Source organism: Cervus elaphus, chromosome X (assembly GCF_910594005.1).
Source record: "Cervus elaphus chromosome X, mCerEla1.1, whole genome shotgun sequence".
Taxonomy (NCBI): domain Eukaryota; kingdom Metazoa; phylum Chordata; class Mammalia; order Artiodactyla; family Cervidae; genus Cervus; species Cervus elaphus.
Genome location: NC_057848.1, coordinates 25,161,443 through 25,175,019, shown reverse-complemented (window position 1 = coordinate 25,175,019; position 13,577 = coordinate 25,161,443). Strand labels below are relative to the sequence as shown.

Genomic DNA, 13,577 nt, shown 5'->3' with positions numbered 1-13,577 from the left:
TGTGGGGTTGTGTTTGTGTGTGCATGGTTTTTTAAAATGTATCCTAAGCTTCTCTAAGCTGCTTGAATATGTGGTTTGATGTTTGTCATGCAGTTTGGAAAGCTTTCAGAAATTATTTCCTAAAATATTTCTTCTGCTTAGTTCTTTATTTCTTCTCCTTTTAGTATTCCATTCATACATATTATATAACTTTTGATAGCATTCCACATTTCCTGAATACTCTGTTATGTTTTTTTGTTTGTTTGTTTGCACTCTCATTTTCTCTGTGCATTTCAGTGTAGGTAATTTCTATTGACCTATTTTACATTCACTGATTCTATTCTTGGGTGTGTCTAATAAGCCCCACAAAGTCATTCTTCATTCCTGTTACTATGCTTTTGATTTCCTTTTGATTCTTTCTTGTATTTTTCTATCACTCTGCTGACACTATCCATCTGGTCTTCCGTTTTGTCTACCTCTTCCATTTAGAATCCTTAAAATATTAACCACAGTTATTTTAAATTTCCTGACTGAAAATTTCAATACATATGTCACATGTGAGTCTAGTTCTGATGGTGCTTTTTCTCTTCAACTTGTGTTATTTCTTGCCTTTTAGCATATATATTTTGTAATTTTGTGCTTGTTGCTGACAGCCAGACATATTGCATAGAGCAGAAGATACTGAAGTAAATAGGACTTTATGGTGACTATATCAATCTGGCCAAGAGTTGTGCTGTGTCTGATGCTTGCTCTGTCTATGGGTACTAAAGGCTTTAAATCCCTTTAGTGATCTTGTTTTTACCTCTCCTCTTGGCCTTGCCCCTTTTCTTGGTGCTTCACCTCCGAGACAGTCTTTGTAGCTGTCATTCACTGCTATTTTAACAAAGACTTATTAGCTTGCTGGAGTCAGGGGAGGAAAGGGAATTCTCTGATCTTGGGATTAAGCCTAAGTCTTTGGAGTGCATCGTGAGTCTGTGTCTCGGGAGTATGGTCCTCACAGTGTTTTTGGCCCTTTCCAGGGTATTGTGAGTTGAACTGTATTCCCCCAAAAGATATGTTGAAGTTCTCACCTCTAATACCTGTGAATGAGACCTCATTTGGAAATAGCATCTTTGAAGATAATCAAGACAGGATGAGGTCATACTGGATTGGGGTGGGCCTTCAATCCACCGAAGATGCCCTTATAAGGAGAGAGAAATTGGAACACACAGAAGAGACCCAGTAACGAAGGTTATGTAATGATGGAGACAAAGAGTGGAGTGATGTTGCTACAAGCCAAAGAACACCAAGGAGAGGGAAAGAAGAATTTCTCCTAGAGCCTTCAGAGAGGACATGGCCCTGCCAACAACTTCATTTCAGATTTTTTACTGCTAGAATTGTGAAAGAATAAATTTCTGCTATTCTCTGCTGACTAGTTTATGGTAAATTTATCACAGCAGTGCTAGGAAACTAAAACACAGGAGTAAAGCTTTTGGCCCCTCTGCCACCTAATACCTTCCCTGACTATAGAATTTCCTGTCTATGTCTTTGAATTTCTCTCCCCTGTATAGTAGGCTCAAGCTCAGTTGCTCAAATGTGTCCACCTCTCTGAGACACCTGCCAGGCTCCTCTGTCCATGGGATTTCTAAGGCAAGAATCCTGGAGTGAGTTGTCATTTCCTCCTTCAAGGCATCTTCTCAACCCAGGGATCGAACCCATGTCTCCTGCATTGTCAGGCAGATTCTTTACCACTGAGCCACCAGGGAAGCTCCCTCCCCTGTATACTGAGGGCTTGATTTTTTCTTTCCTTTTTCCTTAGATGACCTGGGGAGACAAAGTGCGGTGGACCATGGCAGACCTCCCTTCCCCTAGCTGGGATGACATCTTACTATTACCCCATATTATTTCTGTCTTTCTCACAACCTGTAAAACAATCCTGGAAATACATGGGTAGAAGTTGTCACAACTCCACAGAAAGTATTTTCAGTCCACATGAAAAGCATGTGTCATTGCACGACAATGTAAATATACTTTACACTTACTGAAGTTTACACTTAAAATGGTTAAGATGATACATTTTATGTTACTTTTTTATCACAATTAAAAATAAAGTATCTGTCTCTACAAGTCTTACCAAAGTGATCTTCATGTTGCTGCCAAACACAATTCAGAGACTTGGAGGCTGTATGGTGCCAATAGATGGCTAGTGGAAATAAGCTTTTGAAGTTGGACTGTTGAAGGGCCCAACGTGTGACCTGCCCCCTCAGCAGGTCCTGGAGCCTGCTTTGTAGGTGGGACAACCTGTGACACCACATCCTAGAAAATTCAACAACGAGAGTGTTAGTAACAATATAAAACAATGTTTATAAGGCTATAGGAATAACACTACATATGTAACTATGTAAAATAATTGATCTTATCTCAACCACAGAGCATTAAAGGAGAAATTCTGAAAAGCTAACCATAAGTGGTCAATAACTGTTACTTATATTTTCTTACCAGCCACTTGTATTATGCACTGTAATCTTGCTTCCATCCCACTATCTAACTGAAGTGGTTCTTTAGAAGATCACTAATTTTAACCTTACAACCACATATAAAGGTTGCCTTTTAGATCTTGTCCTTCTGGGACTCATCACTGTGACACTATTGATCATCCTCATCTTGAAGCCTTGAAACTTTCTTTTCCACTGATTATGTGTAATTGTGGGAGTTTCTTAAACTCTCAGTTACTGTTTCCTGTTCTGTAAAATGAGTATAACAATAATACTTATCTCATGGGTTTAGTGTACTCAGAACTGTGTTGTCACATAGTAAGACCTATATATGTCAGCTACTGTCATTCTAATCATCCTCATCACTATTGTTATTAGGGATAAACTATATCTATTGGCAAAAGTACCTTTCTTGGAGTTGCTGACACCTTGAGTGTGATGCTTTCATAAATATTAATAAAATAACACCATTTGCATATGATCTTAAAAGGAATTCATTCATTCTGTGTGGAAAAAAGGAGGTCATGCCACTGCAGAGAAGCTATATGGAGCTTGATGTGAACCTTATCAATAACTCCTTGCAAAAATGCTTGCTTTGAGTGGATGTGTACATGTTATTATGTGGTATAAGCTGATAAAGGAACTGAATTTCAGGTTGATGGGGGATGAAACCAATCACATATACCAAGTCCATAGCTAGAGACATAAGATAATTTGCTGATGACTGAGGGAGGTTTCTGAAATAGGTTAGGGTCTTCACCCCTGGAGGAGGGCATGCCAACCCACACCAGTATTCCTGCCTGGAAAATCCCATGGACAGAGGAGCCTGGCAGGCTGCAGTCCATGGGGGTCACAAAGAGTCAGACATGACTGACTGACTAAGCACAGGGTCTTCAGGGAAAAATCCAATTTAATTATCATATTAGGTAATGCCTCCAATTACCTGATCCTAAGCCACCTCTCAGCCTGACTTCCTATTATTTACTTCCTTGTACTTCTTTGTTCATAATTTCCCAGACTCACTATACTTTCTAAATTTTGAGAAACTCTTGTTCATGCTATTTGTTCCTCTAAAGTGGAAGCCCTTCCTACTCTCTTCTATTCATCTTTCAAGAATCAGTGGAGATATCATCTCATCTAAGTGTTCTTCCCTAAATTCTCAGAATGAACTAGCAGCTTTCTTTAGTTCTCTCATAACAGCCTGTTTATGCCTCTGTCTTCCTTCTCAATACATTTTGTTGAAATTGTATGCCTTTCTATTATGACATTGTTAATTGGCTACACTCTGATATAAACAAAAAGAAGTCAGACACAAAAGGCCATATGCTATATGATCCCATTTACATGAACTGTCCAGAAAAGGCAAATCCAAAGAGATAAAAGGTAGATTAGTGCTTGTCTCCAGCTGGAGCAGCGGGGAGGGAGGAATTGGGGAATGACAGCTAATATGTATGCAGTTTCTTTTTGTAGGGATGTAAATGCTCTAAAATTAAATTCTGATGATTGAAAAAATTAAAAAAAGAAATTATATGTTTTTATGCTTTCCTACCAGTAAAGACCTGGATACATCTCAACAGGAGGCCTATGGGTCATTCATGTTTGTACCCTAACATCTAGCATGGTTCCTAGTACTTAGGAGAATTTCATAAACATTTGTGGACATTGGATTGAATTTTCTTCGAGGTTCACAGCATCTTTAAATCTGGTAAGGTGCCTGCTCTAAATCTTCACTTAAGTAATGAAAGTGTTGATGAGATCAAACCAAAGGTAAGGTTTGCAATAGGCCATCTTAAAGTCTTCCATTGCTTATGGTCTGTGATCAGCACTCTTTGAGTATGGTTATTAATACATAATTGTATTAATTATATAACCCACCAATATGGATTGATAATTCTTGTTCCCAAGGGTATCATAAAAGACTTGTTAAAATCTTGCTGAAATTGCATTCATTCAATGTACATGTTATAGCTGTCATATTTCCATAAACACCTCTAATAAAATTAGATCTGTGTGGAATGTCTTTGTTGATAACTTTGCAATTTTCTCAGTATTCATTTACTTGAAAATCTGTTCTAGAACCTAACTAAGGACATATTTAGCTCATTAATTAGTAGATTGAAACTTCCTCCTTCTTTGTTAGAAGTGGTAATATACTTATAAAAAATTAAGTGTTAAAGAGCCTTTCCTTATTCGTATTAATTCTTTTGATCATTGGGAATTGTTAAACAATATCAAGTTGTAACTTATCCATCCCAGTAAACATGTACTTTTTCCTTCTGAGAACGTAGTTAACATTGTTCTGTCTCTGCAACTACGTGTTTATACAAGCCCAAGGTAATTTTGTGCCTTAATCCTTCAAAATACTAATCCTTTAGGCACATGCCATCTGCTATATTCATCCTTCTTTTTGATGTTTTATACATTATTCTTTAAAAAAAAAAAAAAGCACCTATGAGGTCATTGAAAAACTTCCCCTGCAACCCGTGGCTTCCCTCATTTCTCCTTTAATAGGATAATTTGCTGTTTCGTGGTCAAAATTATGTTTTTGAGAGCTTCCCAATCTTTAGAGTCTAACGCCATCTTAATGTAAATTAAGGTCCAACAAGTATCAATCATCCAAGAGAAACTTTTGGAGAACAGCAATCGCTAGAAATTCTAGTCAAGAGTAAGCAATTACATAATAGGTCAATCTGAACCTTTGCACGGTTATTGCTAAGGAAGACACATTCCCTCCTAAAAGGCTTAAAGCCAAGAGTCCATTTAGCCCCTGTCAATTTTTCCTTTCAAATGTCTCTCAGATTTGTTCTTCTCTTTCCATTCCTATAGATGCCTTCATCAGCTCATACCTGGACTACTGCCATAGACTAGATGGTTTCCTTGCCTCCATTCTATCCATATTCCAATCCACCTTTCATACTAGTGCCAGATTAATTTTCTTAAAACACTTTCAGCATATCACTCTCCTGCCTGAGACCCAGCTCAAATGTCACCTTTGTAAAATCTTCCTAACCTCCCTAGGAAGAGTTAGGAGCTGCCTACTCAGTGTTCTCACAGCACTTTGTGCATACCCTTATGAGCTTACAACACATCCAATAATTACCTGCTAAATTACTTTTCTCTTCCATTCGCTGAGAGCTCCTAGAGGGCAGACCAAACTACTGACGCGTCTCCTGGGCCCATCTATCTTGCCCCATGCCTCACTGCCTTCACATACGTGGTTTCCTCTGCCTGCTGCATTTCTCCCTCTCACTATTCCTGCTCAGTTCATTGAACACATATTTATTGGGGGTCAACTTTGTGCCAGAAACTATTTTAGGCACTTGGGATTTATCAGGGAACAAAACTGACAAAAATGCCCGCTTTCATGGAGTTTATCTTCTAGTGGAAGGACAAAGATAAACAAAATCAATAAATATTAGAAGGCAGTCAGAGCTATGCAGCAGGATAAAGGGGTATGCTGAAGGAAGTAGGACTTTTAAACATGGTGATCAGGGTAGACTTTATTGAGAAAAATGACATTTGAACAAAAAGGAATAGTTCATGACGATATAGTTCTGGTGTAAAGGAGGCCAAAGCAAAAGCTCTAAGCTGAAATTGTATCTGTCATACGTATCTGTGTCTGGGTTTAACTAGTGCAAGAATATATTGGACTGCATGAGTTAAGAGGATGCTCCTTTATATCAGGGTCTCAAAATTATATGCCCACAAGGGTTAGGCAAGAAACATAAATAGGTAAAGCAAAAGAGACAACAGGGAACTGTGGTGAGAGGAGTGAATCAAAGAATGCTTGATCTGTCCAAAAACCCTAGCCACTACTCAGCTCTAGCTAATTATTGCCAGAGACTCTTAATGTTGCCATATTTGAGAGGAGCCAGAAATGTATATTCTGTGAGAAATATCCCAATCTGTAATGTTGACAACTGCATTAGTCCAGGTCCTCTGAAAAGGAGGTGCCATGACAGGCACAGATTGTGCAAGTGGTTTATCTGGGGAAACATGTGAGAGAAAATGCAGACAGAGTCTGAGAAGTCCAGGAGAGCTGTTGCATTATGATGTAGGTCTAATCTCTGTGGGAGAGGGTAAATGCAAATCAAAACCACAATGAGATACCACCGCATATCTGTCATAATGGCTATTATCAAAAACCCAACAAGTAACAAGTATTGGCAAGGATGTAGAGAAAAGGGGACCCTCCGACACTAAACCAAAAACACTAACTTGAAAACATATATGCACCTGTGTGTTTCAATGCAGCATTATTTATTTTTTTATGATTCTGATCATTAGTTGTGACCCTCAAAAAACATTTCCATGTGAATCTAATTCATAAGCTAGAGCTATGCTTCCTAAAATCCTCCCTTCCATCTTCTCTGGTTCTCACACATCCTGCCACTGCTGTAGGGATGCTCACACTCCATGCTAAGTCGCTTCAGTCCTGTCTGACTCTGTGCAACCCTATGGACTGTAGCCCACCAGGCTCCTCTGTCCATGGGATTCTCCAGGCAAGAATACTGGAGCGGGTTGCCATGCCCTCCTCCAGGGGGATCTTCCCGGCTGAGAGATAGAACCCACGTCTCACATCACCTACACTGGAAGCAGATTCTTTACCGCTAGCACCACCTGTGCTGACCGTGGGGGTGAGCCAATACATCCATGATTCTTGGGGCTGTCTGGCAGCTGGGGACCACCAGCAGCCCACCAGGGAGGCCTGGCATGGGATATAGTAACACCTTAAACCTGTAGGAACTAGATGATGCACTGGCCGAGCCCAAAGTTCTCCAGGGAGCAGCCTTGGGAGACTCTGAACACCAACAACCCGATGCAGGCATCTGCCCCAGGGCCAGGCGGGCTCGGTGACAAAGGGAGCGGTTCTGAGCCACTTGTATTAAACCAACAGGTGGCACAGCTAAGTGCAAAACTTCACATTCCAAACTGCAGGGGACAGGAAGGGGAGTTGTTGGGTCCTTCCCCGCCCCCCCCCCCCACTCTCAAGCAGGTTACAACACAGCTCTAAAGCCTGGTGGGCCGACCTGCTGGGTGACAACTTCAGAGTCTGGTGGGGGAGGACCCCGGCACCCTCTCATTAGCACTCTGTGTCTGCAAAAGGTCTGGGGAAGGAGTGAAAGCTCCCCAAGCATGCCCCCAGCCTCGACTACTCCTCTGTAACAATGGGCCCTGCTCCATCAGAAGAAACACATGTCCCTTCCCGAGCAGCAGAGTATGATCACAGCCAGTTGTTCCTGAGTCCAGGCTCGGGAGAGGAAGCCTCAGCCAGTGTCAGTTCAACCATGTGGCTCAACAGGTTGGCCGCCCACCTTGGCAGTCGGGCCCCACACTTCTGCAAAGGGAGGACCCCTGGGCCTTGGGGGAACAGGACCCCCAGACACTGATGCTGCTTATAGCTCCCTGGGTAGCCCTGGGCCCGCCCCCCACCCCCAGCCTTCCCTTCCCACCTGTTCAGCATCTGCTGACTCTGTAACCAAGCCCATTCCTTCCCCACCCTCCTTGAGGATTACACACCTGCCAGCCACGACCCCTAAGTGGGCAAAGACCTGCCCCCTAAAATATATCACCACGTCCCCTCTAGAAAACACAAATCCTGAGATCTCACCTGGTGGTCAGTGCTTAAGTCTCTGCACTCTTACTACAGGAGGCACGGGTCTGATCTGTGGTCAGGGAGAACTAAGGCAGATTTCCCAGGTGGTGAGGTAGTAAAGAATCCGTATGCCAATGCAGGAGATGCAAGATAGGGATCGATCCCTGGCTGGGGAAGATCCCCTGGAGAAGGAAATGGCCACCCATTCCAGGATTCTTGCCTGGACAATACCATGGACAGAGGAGCTTGGTGGGCTGCAGTCCATGGGGTCACAAAGAGATGGACACAACTTACCAATTGAGCACACAGGCACCGGCAACAGATCCCACCAGCTGCACAGTCCAAAAAGAAACGCCATCAAACCCCAAAGACAATAGACCTGTGACTACAGGTTGGAGGGATCAGATGGATGGGTGTGTGGTCAGGGCAAAGGGAACTGGAATGACTTTTCCCTAGGAGCCCAGGGCCAAATGCAGAACCCCCTGTTTGCTCAGCTGGGCCAGAAAGTTCTAGAGAATGCAAGAGGAAGGTCAAGAGAACCAAAGCAAGCAGGCCTCGGGGGAAAGCTCCATGGTTTCCTGGCACACTGAGGCCTTCTCAGGTGTTGGGCATCCAGTGGGGGGGTCAGAGATGGTCACTCTACTGGATTCAAAGGGTTCCCCACTCCAACCCTGCTGCTAGCGCCCACACCAGAAGTCCTCCTGGATTGCTAACAGCCAGCTCACCCACTCAGATGGGTAAGGGGCACCATTCTCTCCTGCCTGCCCTGGGGCTGCAAGGAGATGACAGGGCTCAGAGCTCAGGCCTCTGGCATATTTGCATGAGAACACAGCCTGGCCTGGAGAACTGGACTGGGGTGGCACAGGCTTTCCTCTGGGGCTGGTTGTGCTTGCACATGTGTGTGCAAGGATCTGGAGCAGCACTGTCTCGTGGAACCTCCTGCCCTGGAGGCAAGGTGGCCTCTCCGAGCTGCCCAGTGAGGTAGCTGGCATCTCCATAGTGGTGGTTCCTAAGACGTGGCTGGTGCGATGGGGGAACCGACTGTCTCCCTTGGGTTCAAGTCTGAATCACAATTGCCAGTGGCTGCCACAGCAGATGGCATGGGATGGCGCTCTTCGGTCCAGGGGACTCACCATGCCCCCCTGAGCAGGACAGATGTCTTCATCCATCACCAGCTCAGAATGCTACCCTGTCCACTCACAGAGATGACCACCGCCCGCCATGGCCCCCACATCACAAGGTGAATGGGTACCCAAGGGCCTGGCACATCTCCCCAGGGCCCCAGTGGGGTAAGGAATGGGAGTCCTGCTCTGCACCTGCACGGTGTCCAGCAAGACTTTCTCAGGGGCCAGTTGCCTGAAAAGTGGACACTGAAGGTCCTCTCTCCAAATGCCCCCAAATTCAGCATTACTTAAAATATCCAAAAGATGGAAACAACCTAAGTGTTCACTGATGGAGGAATGGACAAAGAAGATGTGATATGTATATACAATGGCATAGTACTCAGCCATAAAGAAGGATGAAATCTTACCATCTTCAATAACACTGATGGGCCAAGAGAGTAGTGTGCTGAATGAGATAAGTCAAAGAGAGAAAGAGAAATACCATATGATTTCAGGTATGTGTCAGATCTAAAAGGCAAAACAAATGAATAAATAAAACAGAAACAGGCTCATAGATACAAAGAACAAACTGGCCATTGCCGGAGAAGAGGGAAGTAATGGGGAATGAGAGAAACAGATAAGGGATCTTAAGAGGTACAAACTTCTGGATACAAAATAGATTAGCTGTGTGGGCATAATGTATACATAGGGAATATAGCCAATAACTTTATAGCATCTTTGTATGGTGATAGGTGGTAACTAGACTTATCATGGTGATAATTTCATAATGTATAGAAACATCAAATCACTATATTGCACATCTGGAAGTAATATGGTGTTGTAGGTCATACTTCACGTTAAAAATAGATGGCTTTAGACTGCCTACTTCACACCACACACACAAAATAAGTCAAAATGGATTAGAAATAAATGTAAGATTAAACTATAAAACTTTCAGAAGAACATATAGGAGAAAATCTTCATGACCTTGGATTAAGCAAAGAGTTCTTAGATACAACACAAAAAAGCACAATTTGCAAAAGAAAAATGATAACTTGAGCTTAACCAGAACTCAAAACCTTTGCTTTTCAAAAGGTATCATTAAAAAATGAAAAAACTAAAAATATTTAAACAATGAAAAGACAAGAAACAGATTGGAAAAAAATATTTTCAAATGATATACCTGATAAAGCACTTGTATCCTAAATATATTTTAAAAAAATCTTACATCTCAATAATAGGAAGGGAAATAACCTAATTGAAAAAATGGGCAAAATATTAAATAGACATTTCTTCAAAGAACATTTACAAATGGACAAGACAGATGAAAGGATGTTCAATATCTTTACATTCGGGAAATGCACATTAAAGCTAAAATATTACTTTACATCCACAAGGGCAGTTATACATTTTGTAAGAGGAAAAATGACAAAATATTGGTGAAGATGTAGAGAAATTAGAACTTTTATATGGTGCTGGTGGTGCATGTGAATGTAAACAATGTAAAATTATGTGGGTTAGTGGTTGTTAAGGGGGCTGGGATGGTAATGGGGACTAAGTGCATATGGGCAAGAGAGATGCTATTGAGGTGATAGAAATAGCTAATGTTGGATGCAGTGATGGTTGCACCACTCAATAAATTTACTAAAAATCCTTGAAGGTACACGTAAAAGGAGTCAAATTTATGGTGTGTAAATTATATCTCAATACAAAATTGTAAAAACACTTTGGGAAGGAGAGAAAAACAGAAAGTTCGTGTGTCTGATTATTCATTAGGGGTCATACATGCCTCATTGAGCTGCTGTATGTTGTTGATGTTCCTGCTGTTGCTGTGGTTATGGTAGGAGTGGAGATTTTCCCATGAGGACTGAGGGTCAAGCAAGGATTTGGGTCCTTTAATACAGTTTTGTAATTAACAGAAAAAGAAAGGGTGTCACTGGGTTGAAATTCTGATTAACAGGGGAGGAAAGAGAAGTGAGTGGGTTTACAAAAAAATATTCAGGATGCAGAAGTGGCAAGAATTTGCACTGATCAGATACTAGGACGAGGAAGAGTGAGGATGCCTCGGACTTAGTATGCTTCAAGTTGAATTCCTGTCATCCTCTCAAACTTACTGTCCTCTTGTGCTGCTCATCTCAGAGCAGATCAGCATCTTGGCACAGAAGAAGTAGTCATTGATTGTCTTCGGAGTGACAGTGTGAATGAACAGAGTAAAAATATGGCCAAAGCCTCCATGGGGTCCTGCCAAACAGCCAGTCACCCACTGCCAAACAGCTCACCCACGAGGTCGGCTCAGCAGATGTCTAGCAGAAGTTCCCTCTCACCCTATTGATCACTTGGGAGGTCATCAGGTCCCCCATCCTAAAGGACACTCGCATTCATACCAGTGGCCACTCCTTGTTTAAACCCTTTGGGTGTGGCAGAGACCAGATTTTGCCCAAAGCCTGTAAGTTGTCCTGCAAATTCTTTACATGTGGGCAATGACAGGTGCATGTACAGCCCATATGACCATGGGGAACATGTGGTGTTGTAGAGAGAGGGTCGCAATGGTGCCCAACTGGTGGATCGGTGTTCACTTTGGCTCCAAGCAGAAAGAGACTCTTCCCATCAGAAGGGGTGTATTCACCCAGGGCCTGCATCCACCCCACCCCACCTCATCCTGGCAGGCAGAAAACACAGCTGCCAGAAACACTGCAGAGAGTGAGTGATCAGTTTGGATATTTTACTGCTGTTTCCAGAGTTGACAAGCAGAGATACAGAGCTGCTTGTGGTTCCTCATACAGATACTAAAAGCAGGAAGTGATCCCTCCCAGTCCACCATTCTTCTCAGAAACAGGGGGACGTGCAAAAGACGCCCACAGACTCAACCCACCCTTTGAACATTCCCTTCATCATACTGGTTATGAGATAAAGTATAACATCTTTAAGTATCATGACAGATAAACACATTTACCTCTTGTGGTTGTGAAGATTACAGTGTTTTGCATAATATAGGGTTGCCATTATCATTGTCACCAGTTCCTTAATGAGAAGGAATTAGAGAGATAGCATCATGTCCCTCCATAGTGTTTCTAATTCTTTGCCCTTATAGTTAATGCAAAATCAAGTGTAATTTTTAATACAGTGTTTCCTGAAAATACCAAGCTAAGAGGCAACCCTAAAAGACAATTCTATGGGAATTGCATATGAAAGCATTCCTCCACATGAGAGCTCAGGTCTGTCTTGCAGAGTTTGAGTATACAGTTAAGTCACCCAAATCTTTCCGGTTAGACTTTTTGCCAGACAGTGTACAATGCTCATTCAACCCATAAGGTTTTGGACAATGATTTATCATCTGGTTAAACTCTTTAATGGTAAAGCATTCAGAAGGGCATTCTTTAGAGTTAACATTCAACCAAGGCATTGAATTAATGTTGTTTCCAGTTTTCCTGGCAAGCAGTAAAGTAAGTAAGCCTCCTTGGCCTTTGCAGAATTGTTTTCGTAACAGAGAAAGATCTCTTGGCCTAACTTCCCCAATGCCCTGCCCTGCTTCTTGCTAGGTTTCCTGCTCCGGAGGGGCCGAGAAAGTGTACCATCTGGGCAGAAAACATTAGCAAGAAAGAGTCAGTGCTGCAAGGTCCTGCAGACAACCGAATTGCAGCTTCCACTGCACTGCCCAGCCAGGCGAAGCATGGAGATGGGAGGGACTCGCTGAAAGCTGGCCCCAGTCAAGGACAGACCCAGGGCGGGGAAGTCTGCTCGAGTTTGAGACTATGTCCTCTGGGCAGCAGTCCCAAAGCGAGGCTGCTGCAGCTCTGCAAGCTGTTCCCAAGCACTGGGCCCAGCAAACCACGCGCTGATCTCAGGGCTCCGGGTCGCGCAAGTGCCACCCACCGTGTGACGGAAGCCCTGCGGCAAGGCACAAGTGGCCTTCTCCTGTGCCAGGGTGAAGGTAAGTACCACCGCCCCGGGGCCTAAGCAGCCAGGGTGGGGGCGGCCACTCTCTCACTTCCCCAAGCCTGCAAGCCAGCGCCTCGGCCACGCCACTCATCGAACCCACCCAGAACACCCCTTCCCCGCTCCATGGGGCGGGACCCACCTGTGCCAGAGGTCGCGACTCCCGATTCAGCCAAGTGGACGAATCGCAAGCGAGGAGAGCCTCGGAAGGCAGCCCTGCGCCCGCCCTTTTGCTTTCGGTCGCGAAACCGCCAGCCCCTCGCTCCCCCCTCCCCCGGCGCGAGGCCCCATCCCCCGCCCGGAGGCCCCGCCCCGCTCCTTCCGGCCGGGGGGCGGGGCCTCGCGCCGAGCACGCAACGGGTGCCCGCGCGCGCTGGATTCTTGGAATCATCAGGATGGAGACGGGTCGCTGAGGTCGATTCCTAGCAGGTTGGGAACCATCAGTCGCAGACAGCAAAATAGATGGACCCATAAAACGATGCGTGTAAG

The 13,577-nt window shown here is 43.8% G+C and overlaps 1 protein-coding gene across 4 annotated transcripts in view; it reads right to left on the bottom strand.

Annotated features, from left to right (window-relative positions):
• Positions 1 to 13,368, bottom strand: part of TMLHE (trimethyllysine hydroxylase, epsilon) — a 62,230-nt gene extending 48,862 nt beyond the window's left edge. For 3 of the 4 annotated variants that reach the window (XM_043896400.1, XM_043896398.1, XM_043896399.1), the window contains exons 1-2: positions 13,231 to 13,368; positions 2,093 to 2,274 (exon numbers count right to left, since the gene is read on the bottom strand). In XM_043896400.1, coding sequence (XP_043752335.1) covers positions 2,093 to 2,273 — 181 coding nt within the window. In that variant the 5' untranslated portion in view covers position 2,274; positions 13,231 to 13,368. The remainder of the gene's footprint in view (positions 1 to 2,092; positions 2,275 to 13,230) is intronic. The other variant, XM_043896401.1, reaches the window with a different exon arrangement.
• Between the last annotated feature and the right edge of the window lie 209 nt (positions 13,369 to 13,577).